This window comes from Octopus sinensis, linkage group LG8 (assembly GCF_006345805.1).
Source record: "Octopus sinensis linkage group LG8, ASM634580v1, whole genome shotgun sequence".
Lineage (NCBI taxonomy): Eukaryota > Metazoa > Mollusca > Cephalopoda > Octopoda > Octopodidae > Octopus > Octopus sinensis.
The window spans coordinates 77,237,661-77,253,896 of NC_043004.1; the positions used below are offsets into that span (position 1 = coordinate 77,237,661).

Here is a 16,236-nt window from a genome sequence, read left to right on the forward strand (position 1 = left end):
TAATGAACTTTTCCTTTCGTCCGAAATTGTCGACCTTTCGGCCAATATTGAAATCGTTAGAGGTTTGATAGACTGACGTTATATGGTATTTCTTCAAGCTCATTTCCTTCTGGTTTCAAATCTCGTTTTTCCTCTTTTCGAAGTTAAAAATACAGAGGTTGACGGATTTAACCCCCGCCCCTTAAAATGACTGCTTAAGTCAAAACTATTTATTTCAAGAATTTAGAGTATTTTTTCATCTCACTACATTCTTTTATCAAGTCTCTCCAGGGTCGATTTACTAATATTCTAACCATCATTTAATACGTCTCTGCTTTCTCCGTTGAACCGTCTGCCTAATCGAAATAAAACAATCGCTTAGACGTTGAAAAGTATTTGTATTCATCTCGTGTATTAAGCTGTACTGACAGATGCGTGGACTCTGGAGCCGAACAGATCCCACACACTTCCAAAGGGTTAACTTGATACGAGAAGAGATGCGAAACATAGCTGTGAACTCATTACCACCCTACAACGATTCTGCTCTCCATAATATGGATCTCAATCCTGTAGTATGTTTCATAATGATGCTTTTGTATTCTTGGTGTTCGCATTGTAATTTCAACTTGAATTCATGCAACCTCCGCTTCCTGTTATTTCACTAACAAACATCACTCATCTGACGACTCCTTTTTAACAATCTCTCCTCTTCTCATCACCCTTGTCGTTTTCAAACGTCTAGACCCGCACTAATTGATATGTCTAGTCCTTTATTCCTCTTTCTCCCTTCCTCTCTCTCTTTCTCTCTCCCTATCTCTCTCACTCTCTCTCACTCTCTCTCACTCTCTCTCACTCACTCTCTCTGCTCATGTATTTTAAGTGTTGACTTACAATGGTCCGAGAAGAACAATAGCAGCATCAATAAAAACGGTCTCGGCTTGCGAAGGCACTGGTCACTGTTCCCTCCTTCAAACCCAGCAGAGAAACAAAATTCTATGACTCTTTCCTCTTCAAATTCTTTAAGGCTTTTTTTTTTTTTTGTAGTTGCGTATCCTGTCACTAGTATTGTGTTCGTGTTCAAGACATACAACTTTATCAGAATCATATACTTTATCTTCCGTGTCATTTGCTATCGTCCACAATCCGATTGTGTCTATTTTCGTTATCCTTTCAAAATAACGAGAATAATTCTTCAATAATCTTATATTAAACAATTATTGCAGATCAACGATATTTACGGTGAGAATAAAAAACCTCTTTCGTTGTGGAGTTTTGCAAATGAGTCTGTCAATTCCTCTTCTTTAAGATTACTTCAGATCTATGTTCACTTAATTTTAAAAAGTGGATTAATAAGATGGTCCTAGCCAAATAACTCTATGTAATAATATTGATGTCTCAAGTACGTAGACATCAGTAAAAAGTTTGTTTAATAGCCATTGTTCATTGAGCTTTTAGTTTATTTAAATGGTAAAATGCATGCAGTAGGAACTGGGTTAACAATTTAGATTTAACTTTTTTATATTGACATGTCCAAATGAAAGAAAATTCATCGTACCATATGATTCCTTACGTATTTTCCATCTTCATTCAAATGACATTTTTCATCGTTAGGAATCACAAGCCCAGCCGCCTGAAAAACAATTTCTATTAGAATCTGAAAATATCTTGACATTCATTTGATAATCATTTACGAGATATTATTCTGTATTGGCATTCCGTCGGTTACGACGATGACGGTTCCAGTTGATCTAATCAACGGAACAGCCTGCCGAATACCCCACAGACACGTGTACCCTTAACGTAGTACCTAGGGAGATTCAGCGTGACGCAGACTATGACAAGGCCAGTCCTTTGAAATTCAGAAACTACTCATTTTTGTCAGCTGAGTGAACTGGTGCAACGTAAAATAAAGTGCCTTGCTCAAGAGTACAACGCGTCGCCGGGAATCGAACTCACAACATTGTGATCGTGAGCATTCCCTAACTACTAAGCCACACGTTTTCACATTATTCTATATTATACACTAGACAACCTATTATAAACTCTAGCCTATGAATATGACCTTATGACATTTTTCAGACACCTCCTCTCTAGACCAATTCAAGCAACATTAGTATACTGCACTGCTCCACGTCTGAATTTCTAATACACCACCTGCAACTTTCACCCTTCTATAAGTAGAGGGATACTGCGGTAAAACAGAACCCTTCCTTAAATATACGGATAAATTGAAGCAATCACCAAAATCTCTACAGCTTAATTTGAAATCATGGGAAAGTTATTGCCTCGCTCAATCTGCATGGCATAAAATCTGCCATGATGCATCAAAACAATTTGTGTTGAAGAAATAGAATAAAACAATTATACCCTACCAACAACAGACACATTTGCTCAATCAAAATCAAAATCATCACTGTCTCCCAATGTGACTTCATATCAAAATCCATACATGGACTCAAATTACATTCATGTATTTTTAAAGTTGCCTTTTTTTCATTTTTCCCAAGTTTGTCGTGTTTGTGAATATATTCCTTCTTAGGCAGGACTGGGCATCCAGAAGCAATATGGTTAGCTTGGGAAGTTAAGCAGTTGTGGTCGATGAAAAAGGTAGCAGTAGTACCAATAATTGTCGGAGCCCCGGGAACAGTGAGCAAAAATTTCGAGAAGTACGTGGAACAAATAGGGGCTGCAATAAGGGTGGAGCACTTGCAGAAAACTGCTTGGAACCGCTTGAATACTCCGGATGGTGCTCGAAAAATAAGGGGTGTTACTTTAGTTTACAGTTAGTGAACAGCTGACACTGTAGTACATCTCCAGCGTTAGAAGCTGTGCAAAGGCAATAATAATAATAATAATAATAATAATAATAATAATAATAATAATAATAATAATAACGATGATGATGATGATGATGGAAAGGGCGATGGAAACAAACCGAAACCAGTTGTCAAGCAGTGGTGATGGATGACGACGACGACGACGACGACGATGACGATGATGATGATGATGATGATGATGATGAATGACAGAAACATCTAAAGTTAACCTTGACCAGCAGAATGCCATAAAGGAGTTAGGACCAGGAGAGCTACAAATACCTAGGGGTATTTGAAGGGCACAGAATCAAACATTCAGTGATGAGGGAAAGGATCAGAAAAGAATGTTATCGCAGGGTAAGAGCAATACTCAAGACAGAGCTGAATGCGAGAAACAGGATAGAAGCGATCAATGCTTTAGCCATACCAGTCGTGACTTACAGTTTCAATATCGTTAACTGGTCAATTACTGAAATATGTAATCTTGACAGAAAAATACAAAAACTGTTGACAATGCATAGAATGAATCACCCTAAGGCAGATACAGAACGACTTTACCTGCCAAGAAAAGAGGGAGGCCGTGGACTTTTACAACTGGCAATAAAAATGAAGATTGCTACAATGGGCCTAGACACCTACCTGAAAATCTCTGAGGACTGGATGTTAAAACTTGTCTCAAAACATGAAAACAAGAAAGCATCATACTCAGTAACAAAACAGACAAAGGAATATATAAGTGAATTCCGAATACAACAAATTCCAGAATTCAAGAAACAAGCACAGAAAAAGCTAAGCTTATGAAAACCTCTGCTAAAACTGCTACCTTATATACTCTTACTGATAAATGGCAAGAAAAACTTATCTATGGCAGCATAGCTAAACATGTATCAATGTATTTTTAAACTAACGGATTTTTTAACGTGAACCACATAAACAACACCTGCGGAAGGGTTTTGAATTTTAACTTTAATAAGGTAATATTTCATAAAGCAGCCCCTCTACAACAAAGCCTTCCTAGTTAGCAGAGTCAAAAGTTAACTGCACGTCTTACTCTCATTCCATTAATGAAAAGTAGGCACCTTAATATCATATAGCCGACACTCTCCTTTCATATCATGTAAAATATAAGTTAAAATCTCCTTTCTGGTGATAGATATAAAAAAAATTTCAATAGACGCAATTTGAAATTTAGTGTAGTTGCACCTGGAAAATGAAAAACATATCACACAGGGGCACCAACAAACTCAAAGACATGTCCTTTTGCAAGGGTTCGTGCTCCCTAAACAATACTTACTGCTCTCCTCAGGTCATCCCAAACACACGAAGAATAATATCCCCTTTAAGCTAGCAAGCAAATCTGCAAAATTGTCTCAAACCCTGAAAGTCGCAATAAAAGACTACAGGAACTAAAACAAGTTCTACTTAAAAGACAATATCCATTAATGTTGACAACGGAAAAGAACGTGCCAAAGCAATAAATATCGAAGTACGAAAAACGAAAAACGCTCCAGATAATCCAATACTCTACCATTTATTACAACACAACCCCAAAAGCACAGAGGTTTACAGTATTATCCACCAGAACATCCCACTACTAAAACAAGACCCAAGAATGAAACAAGCATTCGAAATACACAAAATAATCAAAAGTAAAAGACAATGTCCCTCAAAAAATTCCTCACAAGTGCTAAATTACTTTCATCAATTCCCACACCAACCATCAAAAAGTGTGGCCTCCCCCATTGCGTGACCTGCATCAACTTCATTGAAGACACAACATACAAATTCAAATCAGGACAGATTTTTACTATAAACAATCACTTTACATGTTCTTCAAGGAAGTTAATATACGCTATCAAATATCAAGAAAAAATGAAGATTACATAGATCAAACAAAGCTTACTCTAATATATATATATATATATATATATATATATATATATATATATATATATCTGTACATACTTATACATACACATGCACACGCACGCACACACAAGTGTGCACACATATGCACGTACGTACCGCGCACGCACACACACACACATATAATATATATAATGCGGTAAGTGTGATTGTTGGATACAGAACGGAAGTAGAATTGGTGCATGACCGTAACTATTTCCGTATTTCTAATTCTAATTTCGTTGGTATAATATGTATTTAACCGCTCAGCCAAGAATGAAATAATGTATGAGAATTTGGCTTTTGGAATGTCTAGAGAAAAATATTTTATAATTTGGGTTTGATAATTACCTTTCCATCTCCAGCAAAATGAACGAATGCATCAGAGAAAAGTAAGAGCAGTTTTCGGGAATATTTCCGCCAGCCAATGATATCCTGCAAAGAAAATAAGGCAAATTTGTTGTTTCCAGAAGAACGACAAACCACTTCAGCGAGACATCATTCCACAAGAATAGCACTTTGAGGGTTGAGTTTTGTCAGTGTCACTGAGCTGTGTCCAAAACCTTATCATTTAGCTCATATTCATTGTCTTAATGAATTAATCAGCTAGTGATTTACGAAGAACGCTTTGTGAACGCAATAAAATCTTGGACCACAGTAGAATCTTGACCTATAATAGTGCTTTGGCCTAACTGAATTTTGAACCATTATGAAAGCTCACGTAATGATATAAATCTGGCTACAGTGGAATCTAGAAGCTTGGGTCATGGGTGAGACTATGTACATAACGGAAGCTTGGGTTATTGCAATAGAAACTTTGGCCATGGTCGAAATCTAAATGGCACTTCTTTCAACACCATTTCCAAAACTATAGAAATATTGTGTTGCACCTAATTCTGTTCATTGTAATATTAAGTAGATGAGAGAGAAATATTTCGTAGTTTGGAAGCCAGTTTATACTGGGTGGTTATTCCAGTTCTTCACCCACTCACACCATCTAGATCTAGAATAAAGTAATGAAATATTTTTTCTTAGTTCACCACCAAATGGTTGCGGCGGATTTTAACTCGATAACTAAACGGTTATAGTCCAAGACTATAACTGTTTGTTTCTACTCTATAATACAATGGTGCACCTCGGGTAAAATGGTATGGTTTACATTATCTAAAGTATAGATTCTTGAGATAAATTATTATGTAGACTTACACGACACAAAATAGCTTGTAGAACTGCATCTAGACCAGCTTCCGGTTCATCTTCACTTCGACCAATTATATCCAAATTCATTTGAGTCTGTAATGAACAAGCATATTATTATATAATAAAACTCTTGTTTGATAATACACCCTATTCCCATTATAGCATTAATCAAATAATATGCAAGATAAATTTAATCCTTATTTTGATAGTTAAACAGCTACAAATGTATACAGGGACTCTATACAACTGCAAGACCGAGACGCAAAACGCGCAACAGTAAATAAGAAAGTAGTATAAATTATGAGGTTTTCCTTTTTGTTTTTGTAGTGTTGACTTCAATTTTTCCCTCTTAAAAGTCAGGTGATACTTGTTGAGATGCTCAAGATATATTTCATCAAAACAATTTCTCGATAAATTCCATAAATCTGCTAACGAACATGCAATTAAATGTAAAAGATTAATTCTTGATTTCTTTTTTTCGTCGCTATGCTCATTCATTTTTACAATTTAAGATATATTGTTCCCCTAATACTGACCAATACATTCTCAATATCAGTCTTGATCCATGGAAAATCCATCAACACATCAGACTAGATACTCATTAACGTGGGGAATCTTGTCTTTCAGAAATCTCCGAGGACATAATGTTTTGTAGCCCCGTTTTTGTTATTCAAAAATGTGATCAGTGGTATATCTGGTCTTTTTAAAGATTGTCCACTTAGAATTAATGTTGGACTTAAAATGCTATGACAGAAGAGAGATAATGGAATTGCAGAATCAGTAAATCATAGAATTTCAGGCTGAATTTCAATGACAGTTCAAAGTCCCAAGAGTTTGACTCTATTTGCTCATCCTTCCGGGGTCGAACATACAAGTTCTAATCATCTGCGAGTGACAGATGAACCGATTTTGCCACTTCTGTAGAAACACGACCTTCAGCCAATCTATGAAATCAATATTAGAAATTTAAAATTTTAAATATCTTTAAAGTAACCATCAGGTACAAACAGTGGGAATTGACTGCTTCTCCTATATTCCAAGTTAATATTCTACCAACTATTTACTTATTGGACTGAGCTCACGGGATATATGTTAAACTGATTGTGTGGTTTGAAGTTTGCTTCCCAATCACATCATTTCGGGTTCAATCCCACTGCGTGGCACCTTAGGCAAGTGTCTTTTATTATAGCTCCGGGCTGACCAAAGCCTTGTGAATAGATTTGGTAGACGGAAACTGAAAGAAGTTCACTGTATTGTGTGTGTGTGTGTGTGTATTTGTGTGTGTGTGTTTGTGTTTACCCATCACCACTGCTTGACAACTGGTTTCGGTTTGTTTCCATCACCCTTAATTGAGTGATTCGACAAGATTGACTGATAGAATAAGCACCAGATTTTAAAATGTATGTCCTGGAGTCGATTCGTTCGATGAGAACCCTTCAAGATGGTGCTCCAGCATGGTCACAGTCTAATGACTAAAACAAGTTAAAGATAAAAGATTTCAATTTCTAAACTTAGAGCAATTTTTTATTTTTATTACCCAGAAAATACAACATCAAAGAAATTCAAATTTCAAAGAGATGAAAAGTTGTCCACTTGCCTGAAGTAATGTTATGTTCGTGGTGAGACTCACGCGATTGGTGAATAAAGTAGATCTTTTTAACAACCTGGAAAAAAATGTTCACTTCATTAAAAAAAATGATATAATTTTATAACAATTCACGGGAACACTTTATGGGAAGGAAATCTTTCTAATACCTCTGTATAAGTGTGTGTGTGTGTGTGTGTGTGTGTGTGTGTGTGTGTGTGATATTATTTATCTTTTTCTACTCCAAAACATTTTGTCAAATGTCTAATTCTGAATTCTGACAGTTCTCCATGAAACTGAGACCTAGAGTACAATCTGCTTCATATTTATTTATATTCATATTAGCTTGTAATCAAATGTGCTGTTTACCTTCAATTACTTGCCGTTTGTTTTGTTTTGTTAGTGTTTTTTTTAGTTTTGGGATTTATTTGTTTTGTTTTATTTCAGTGCAAAAAATCTATTATTACTTTCTTTTTATCTATTTGTTGAAATTGACAAATTACCTTTCAACTAAACTTTTTTTATCATAAACATAATCAGGTGTTATACGAACTAAAATGCAGTTGTTATTAATTAATTCAATTGTATTCACTGTCTAAAATTAACTGTTAGCGTGATAATCCAAAATATTTAATGAATTAATGACATCTGATAATGTATTTTTTTATCGAAACTGTACTAACTTAATAGCAAACTTTTTGAATTATATTTACCTGTCGTGGGTGAAAGGTAACTCAGCTCTGTCAACAAATGTTCCGAATCCAACAAGGAAATTTTTCGAAATGTTTCCCAATCTTTTAGCTGAAGAAGAATAAACAGTTATATAAGAGGTTACACAGCTTCAATAGCGGAATAAGTTAAACATACGACTACACACCATCTTTTGCCAGTCACAGATTAACCGAAGCCTTATGAATGAACTTATGTAGACGAGAAACTGTTCGGATGCCCGTCGGATTCATTGCACCTTCAATTCAAAGATCTAATTTTTCTAACAATGTACGATGGGTGGGGCTGAAAAGATCCTGGCTTTGCGTCAAAGAAAATACAGGAGGATCAGTTAATTATGGTTTTATTCAACATATTTCCCTCTCAGAATCACACACTCATTGCAGTAGTCCTTCAGTTTTTCTAAGCCCTGTAAAAGAACTTGGTAAGTTGGGCCTCCAACCATGCCTTTCGTGATACTCTTAAAGCCAGGAACTTTTCCGCACCTCAGACTGAGAATTGCTTTGAGGATACTTGTGTCTATGAAATGCTCGACCATTTACTTGATAATTCATTGAGCAAACAGTTTAGTTAGCCGAATAACTGACCACTTATCGTCGAAACCGGAGATGACTTAATTACATTTCATTCTTGAAACAAATCAATCTATTAATACTACGATAAAAAGAATAAAATCTTCAACAAAATAAAACAGTGCAACACTCCAAAACTATTCCTAGTAATTATGATCCAAAAATGTACATTCTCTACAAGTGAGCCCAAAAATAAATATGGACTGCGTTGTTAATCCTTTATTCCGTCTACTTGTACTAGTATGATAAAGTCCAAACTGTAATCACATAGCAAAACCTGCAGATAATCCATTAGAATGTCCATACTCTCAGAAAATAATGGACCTCACGACAGAATTAATGTCCAGAAACCACTGACATGGTGTCTATAGTATCAATTTAGACCTAAATTCTAATTACTTTCAATGAACAAAGCAAATTCCAAGCTATAACCGCATTAAGTTTCAACAGCGATATCAAAAATGGACCAGTCTTGTTACGAACTATGCTCCGTTGATTCTGACTGAGGAGTACAATAAGGGCACATGTATCCGTGGAATACTCAGCCTTTTACATGCTCGTTAATTAACGTAAATTCTCGGCCATATAAATATCAGGCGATCTTTCTCTAATTGCATGATCCTAATAGAAAATACAATGAAGACCAATAATGCGTGTGTTCTCCCCAAAATGTGAGATTTAAACTGATATATATTTCTTTATTGCCCACAAGGGGCTACACACAGAGGGGACAAACAAGGGCAGGCAAACGGATTAAGTCGATTACATCGACCCTAGTGCGAAACTGGTACTTTATTTATCGACCCCGAAAGGATGAAAGGCAAAGTCGACCTCGGCGGAATTTGAACTCAGAACGTAACGACAGACGAAATACAACTAAGCATTTCGCCCGGCGCGCTAACGAGTCTGCCAGCTCGCGGCCTCGTGAGATTTAAACTGGTATAATAAAGAACATCTACCATTGTATGCTTGAGTAATTGCGCTCCATCTTGGTCTCTGTAAAGTTAAATAATATAACAGCTCAAGTGTATAAACTTCATGAGAACTTAAAAGTTCCCTTCTCCAACTCTACGATCAGTAGGACATGTATTAAAAGTAAACTGACAACCCGTAATCGATGACTCAAAGTTATTATCAGCCATTCAGCTGGCAAACTTGTCATTCATTGATTTAAGCATCTAAAATTGAGAAACAGCTGATTAAAAAAAAAACACTTTTGACCTGTATGTGCATTTTCAACAACTAAACGACCAGAAAGCCACTCAGACATATTATATGTATTGAGAACGTATTTCTTCTGTGATTATTACTTATATTATCTGTTTCATCCCCTATATTAAGTTTTCGAGTTCTAGCAATCTACAGATTACATTCTGTTATATTTATTTTATTGTGTATTTTTCAATGAATTAAATTTAAAACCATATATATGCTCAAATGTCTATATTTTGTGATAGTGAAAGTGTCTTTTAAAATAGAGCAGATATACTCACAAAAGATTAGCTGCGATTGAATACTCATTTTCTCCTAAATGTGGCTTCCGCAGAGAATTGATAATTACATACATTATATTGTATCCAGAGCTGAGTTGATCATGATTATAGATAATATACTTATCTATAGTTATATTGGAAATTATCAGCAATATAAATACAGAAATTATCAGATAGATGATTAAATAAGCTATATTGTTTCTGACGCCGATCAATATTCACAGCTAAAACTCCAGCATAGTTTACTTACAAGATGTAAATACTACAGAGTAGTACATTTCATCTGGATATAAGCAGCCACAGCCAGTGGGGGCTGGGTCTAAAAATATTGGTTGCCAGGAGACTAAAGGGGCCCATCCGTAACCGTAATGCTATCATTTAATTTATTTTTATTTTGTTAAAAGTGTTCTTTTCAACTGTCTACAAAGACAGCCAGGATAAAATAAAGCATTCTTCTCTTTGATGGGCTCCTTAGATACTAACATAGGCCCAATGGCGCAGGAGCCCACTCGCCATTGAGCAAGCTGGCAACGTGGCCAGTCCGCCACTGGCTACAGCACTGAACAACTAAAGAGTATTTGTCACGCAATGCAACGTTAAAATTCCTTCATGGCTAAGGTTAAAAGAGGTGTTGAGCTTCAACACCTTTTTGACCTTACCTAACACATCTTCTTGATGTATCAAGGGATGTGTCGCGATATCCTAACCTCAGACTAGGATATTGCGACCTATAAAATTTGATGAAGAGAATAAATAATAAACATATGAAAAATATTACATACAACGAGTACTAGTAGTAGTAGTAGTAGTAGTAGTAGTAGTAGTAGTAGTAGTAGTAGTAGTAGAGTAGTAGTAGTAGTAGTAGCAGCAGCAGCAGTAGTGGTGATGGTGGTGGTATAGATGATTTTTATGCAGGAATATTTACCTAATTCTTTTGTGACACTAGCCAAGTTTCTGCGGTGACCTTTCATTGTAACCGAGCAATCCATGACAAAGTAAACATCAAGCGGATAATCAGTCGACATTCGGAGTTCGAACGGGAAACTCTGGTTTTCTCCTTTAAAAAAATCATGAAATTAAAATATTTTGTAAAAGTGTCAAAAATCTTTATTGATCGTTCTGTCTTTACTTAGCATGTCGATTCAGTCTTCAATCTTCAAACATGCAATTTCCAACCGAGATCATCAGGTTGACTTCGGTAAGATATGGTAGCATGTGTGGAAAGTGAAATGAAATGGGTCATACTGACGATCTACAGATAAATTATGTAAGTAGAATTACGTAATTTGTTGATAGTGAAACAATTGTTTATGATTAATCTATATTTTTATTACTTTTCATTTGTCTTGCTCGCTTACGTTTCTAGTGTGCTAAATTTTTCTTGAGAACAATTCTTAGTGGTTAAAACCGTAGCGGATTTTCTTCTAGCGTAAGGGTTTCCACATAGTGGTTATAAAAATATTCCCTCTTATATTTATGTATGGAATACTATTTACTGAATCTCAGTTTTGTTTATATGCTAGACCACTGGTGTTAAAATTGATGTTATCAAATTAATATCCAATTTTTCACCCTCATTTTGATTTTATATATATATATATCTTTTAGTCTCTGCTTCTCTGCTTCTCACGATGTAAAACGTGATTGAGGAAAGCAACTAGCCAACCAGCATTTATAACGGTTATTATTACATAAATATTATTTTCATTTTGCAGTCGTTCAAAAAAGTCAAGACTGATATTTGATTTTGTAATTATGTGCATTTACGTAAAGTTAGATGCCAGCGAATCTTCAACCTTTACAGAGTTCATCTCTCTCTAAGCTACTGAATACAGCGGGAAACTTCTGACACAAGGATTAGATGAAATGTAACAGCATTGATCAGTGGTTAAAGAGTCGGATTCACAATCAATAGGCAAAGAGTTCGATTCCCGGATCGGGTTGTATGTTGTGTTCTTGAGCAAGACACTTTATTTCACGCTGCTCCAGTTCATTCAGCTGTAGAAATGAATTGCGGCGTCACTGGTGCCAAGTTGTATCGGTTTTTGCCTTTCCCTCGGATAACAACGGTGGCGTGGAGAGGAGAGGTTAGTATGCATAGGCGACTGCTGGTATTCTATAAACCACCTTCCCCAGACTTGTGCCTCGTGGTCATTCATGATCGAAGGTCTTCATTGTTGACTCGAATATACTTCAGCATGAAGTTGACCATAATTAGGAAGAAGTATATATTATCAATAAATTATAAAATATATAAGCAGTCTTTACACTTTACCTAGAACCATCTTCATAAATAATTTCTGTGGTTTTAATTGTACAGCTTGTAATTTATCGCTATACGCCCGAAGATCTTCATCCTGGAAACAGACAAAAGATCGCGAACTTTTAGATATTTATTTTAAATATATTCACCAAAGCATTAAAGACGAACATTTTTAATGTTGTCCTCTTCTAAATCAGAACAACATCACTTAATCCTAAAAATGTTATTCAGCTTCCAATGTAATTCATTTTCTTGAAAACATTTTTTTTCCTGGCTTACTTCTTTGAATGTGTCGCGCTAAAACATGTTTTTTGTTTTTTACAGTCAACCTAGAAACATTAATTGATTTACTTTAATAATACTCATACCACAAAATAATGAAAACCATATTTGCTTGTTTGTTTGTTTTTTAAGAATAGACCAAATTTTAAATACTTTTTAATTATTTCTATTCTGAATTTGAATCGTACATAAATGTCAGGATTTTTATTCTTTTACATGTTTTAGTCATTTGACTGCAGCCATGCTGGAGCACCACCTTGAAAGGTTTCAGGTGAACAAATCGGTCCTACGTCTTATTTTTAAAGCCTAGTACTTGAGCCTAGTACTTGTTCTATCAGTCCTTTTGCGAAGCGTTTAATTATGGGGACGAAAACGCACCAGCACCGATTATCAAGCAGTGATGGGGGAACAAACACAGACACAAAAGCACACTCACACACACACACACACACCACACACACACACACAACACACACACACACACACAAACACACACACACACACACACATATATATATATATATATATATATATATATATATATATATATATATTTATATATATATATATAATATATATATGACGGGCTTCTTTCAGTTTACGTCTACCAAATCCACTCACAAAGCTTTGGTCGGCCCAAGGCTATAGCAGAAGACACTTGCCCAAGGTGTCATGTAGTGGGACTGAACCCAGAACCATTAGGTTGGGAAGCAAGCGTCTTACAATACACCCACGCCTGCATCTATCCTAGTTTTTAATCCCCATTTACGTATCTTACGATTTTCTTCTTTCTGTATGGTTTTTAACTCTTAAGCTTTTTATAACAATTGTCTTCTTTTGATTAGACACCAGCCTCATATTTTTGGTTAAAATAGGGAAGTGCAGCGTTTGTGTCTTTCTCAAGGTCATTAGTGGCATAAATTAAGTGAAATGGCTTCAAACTGGGATTTATACTGCGTCAAGTTCCCGGCTTGCCGGAAAGTTACATCCTGCTCCACAATACTGACTGTTTTCTCGCGAAATAGTATTTTTAATTATATTATAACAAATTATGGAGGAAGCTGAGTATGATGTATGATGTATAGGCATAAGAAAGGCTTACATAAATTTCGTAATGATTTGAAAACAATTTATTAATACTTAAAATATGTTGTAACAAAATAGTTTTGTAATAGTAAATATTATAATACTTGACCTCTTTAATCTTGAAATATCCTTTTGGTCGGACTATACTGCTGCTGAGACATCGATTCTCGACCAGACGACGTCTAACATCGCAACGGGCATGATTAACATCATCGAATTCCTGTCAATGTCGATGTATTACATTATGTTAGAAATCAATACTGATTCGTAACGTAACAAATCTACAGTAATACCAAGTTAAAACAAATATGGATTCGTTTACAAAAAATATTCTAGGTTTTATATAAATTTCCTCTGTCAAAGCTGTTGAATATTCTCTCTTGCATTGTTTCATACAATTATTGGCTGTATTCAGCCAATAAGTCACATTGACTTAATACAGTAGGGATTTGGATAACCAAACTAACTTTTAAATATCCATGTTGAAAGAATTGTTGTAATTACAGAGAGATTAATACTCTTGTGGTTATCCGATATAGAAACGAAAAGAAAATCTTCAAATATTGGTTGTTCATAACTAAATAAATCCTGTTGTATTTTCTACGAAGATTAGTTTTTAATATTAGCACATCATACATGAAGAATATAGCTGATTGAAGTGACTTCAATGCATGGCTGTTGCATATTTAATGAACCCCCAAAGAATGGAAGACAAAGTTCACTCTAATGTATTTTGAAATCAAAATGATGTGTGGCAAAATTAAATAGTTCCACATGCTAGCATTTCTGTCGCACCATTTTCTGTAATCATTTAGTTCCGATACTGTTTTATAAGGCCACAAATGTGCAGGATGCGGATAGTTGATTGATTCAATATGCATCAATTTATGACCAATACTTATTTTCTCTGGAATGACAAAAGTTAAAGTTAACCCGTGGGAAACCTAAATTTTGTTCAAAAATGAGACAGGGTTAAATACTGTTGTAAATTTGGTCCAGTGATGTACTGAAATGGCCAACTTAACAGTTCTATTTCTAAAGAAAATTTAACCCTTTTGATACCAACCCGGCTGAAACCGCCTCTGGCCCTGTAGTACGTCTTGTTTTCAAAAGTTCTGAATTAAAATCTTCCACTAAATCTTAGTTACAATTTATGTTCTTAACACTAACTTACTGATAACTAGGGTTATTTATTAAATTCTTTGTTATATTTAAAGTTAATTGAAAGAAACGAAGAGCATCTCAACAGAAATATGGTAACAAAAGAGTTAAATAAAGTTATTTTATAGAATCCAAAAGTATACATGAGATGAGTTAGCACTTTATCTAAGCATTAATGAAGTGTAGCAATGAACAAGTTTATTACATTATCTGCAATCTCAGACTGTAATATTAGTAATAATATACCTGCTGGGAGCACCAATAACAAGAGGGTGATGCCGAAATACAACTTCCACATTTCGTATGAACCTTGCAAAAGTCTGTAAAAATTAAATGGCATAAGGAATTACCGTCTATAGATTTCAGTCAGTTCGTAACATTTAAATACTCTCACTTTTACGATTTGCCAAACTGTAAACTCTTATAAATTATCATTCTTTCTAATTTTCTATAAATACTGTAATGATACTCTATAAAATGTAGTTTTACATTTCCAGTATTTATATCTACACTCTGTTTTGATTTCTGATCATCATGGTTCTTAGTTCCAGATTGAATTATAAATAAAGTAATATCTTCGTGAACTATAGATTACTGTGAGAAGTGAAGAATCTGGCGTTTCGGGCTGTCATCCGAAACAGAGGAAGAGAAAGAGAGATAAAGAGATACTATTGCTTGGATTGTGAACAAGAAAGTAGTAAATGATGAAGAAACTGAAGTAACGATGATTGGACGATGGTAGAATGAAATAATGCCACCAGTCAAACAATAAAAAGGTGATATTTTAGATAAGGGAGTCAACGGAGGAAACTATTAAGTAAAGGGAGAAAACAAAGAATAAACTCGTGTAGAAAAGATATTTGGGAAAAAAGCGCCAAAGAATCCTGCTTATAATAGAGCTTATGTAAGTTTATCGACTGAAATGTTAACAGTTCTTTCTCACCAGTAGCAAAGCCCCCCTAAGTATCTCATACCTAATTCTGACTCTCACATCAACTACTTCTCCGAAAGAATGAAATAGAAGTCATTAAAGAGAATGTGAGAGAGTTGTTTTCTGGCTAGTGAGTGCATCATCAGGTATGCTTGTCGTATCACGGCCTAAAATATTTTCCTCCATGTTATTCGACGTTAACGTGTCAGCTTATCTTCATGATCAGCAATGGTC

General features: G+C 35.1%; 1 protein-coding gene across 4 annotated transcripts in view; it reads right to left on the reverse strand.

The window, feature by feature from the left end:
- LOC115214946 (integrin beta-3) overlaps positions 1–16,236 on the reverse strand; it is a 72,041-nt gene that overhangs the window by 22,107 nt on the left and 33,698 nt on the right. For all 4 annotated transcript variants that reach the window (XM_036505486.1, XM_036505488.1, XM_029784032.2 and 1 more), the window contains 9 exons: positions 15,318–15,391; positions 14,020–14,130; positions 12,555–12,636; positions 11,205–11,336; positions 8,199–8,286; positions 7,498–7,564; positions 5,907–5,993; positions 5,052–5,135; positions 1,535–1,609 (listed from right to left, as the gene is read on the reverse strand). In XM_036505486.1, the coding sequence (XP_036361379.1) occupies positions 1,535–1,609; positions 5,052–5,135; positions 5,907–5,993; positions 7,498–7,564; positions 8,199–8,286; positions 11,205–11,336; positions 12,555–12,636; positions 14,020–14,130; positions 15,318–15,391 (800 nt within the window). The remainder of the gene's footprint in view (positions 1–1,534; positions 1,610–5,051; positions 5,136–5,906; positions 5,994–7,497; positions 7,565–8,198; positions 8,287–11,204; positions 11,337–12,554; positions 12,637–14,019; positions 14,131–15,317; positions 15,392–16,236) is intronic.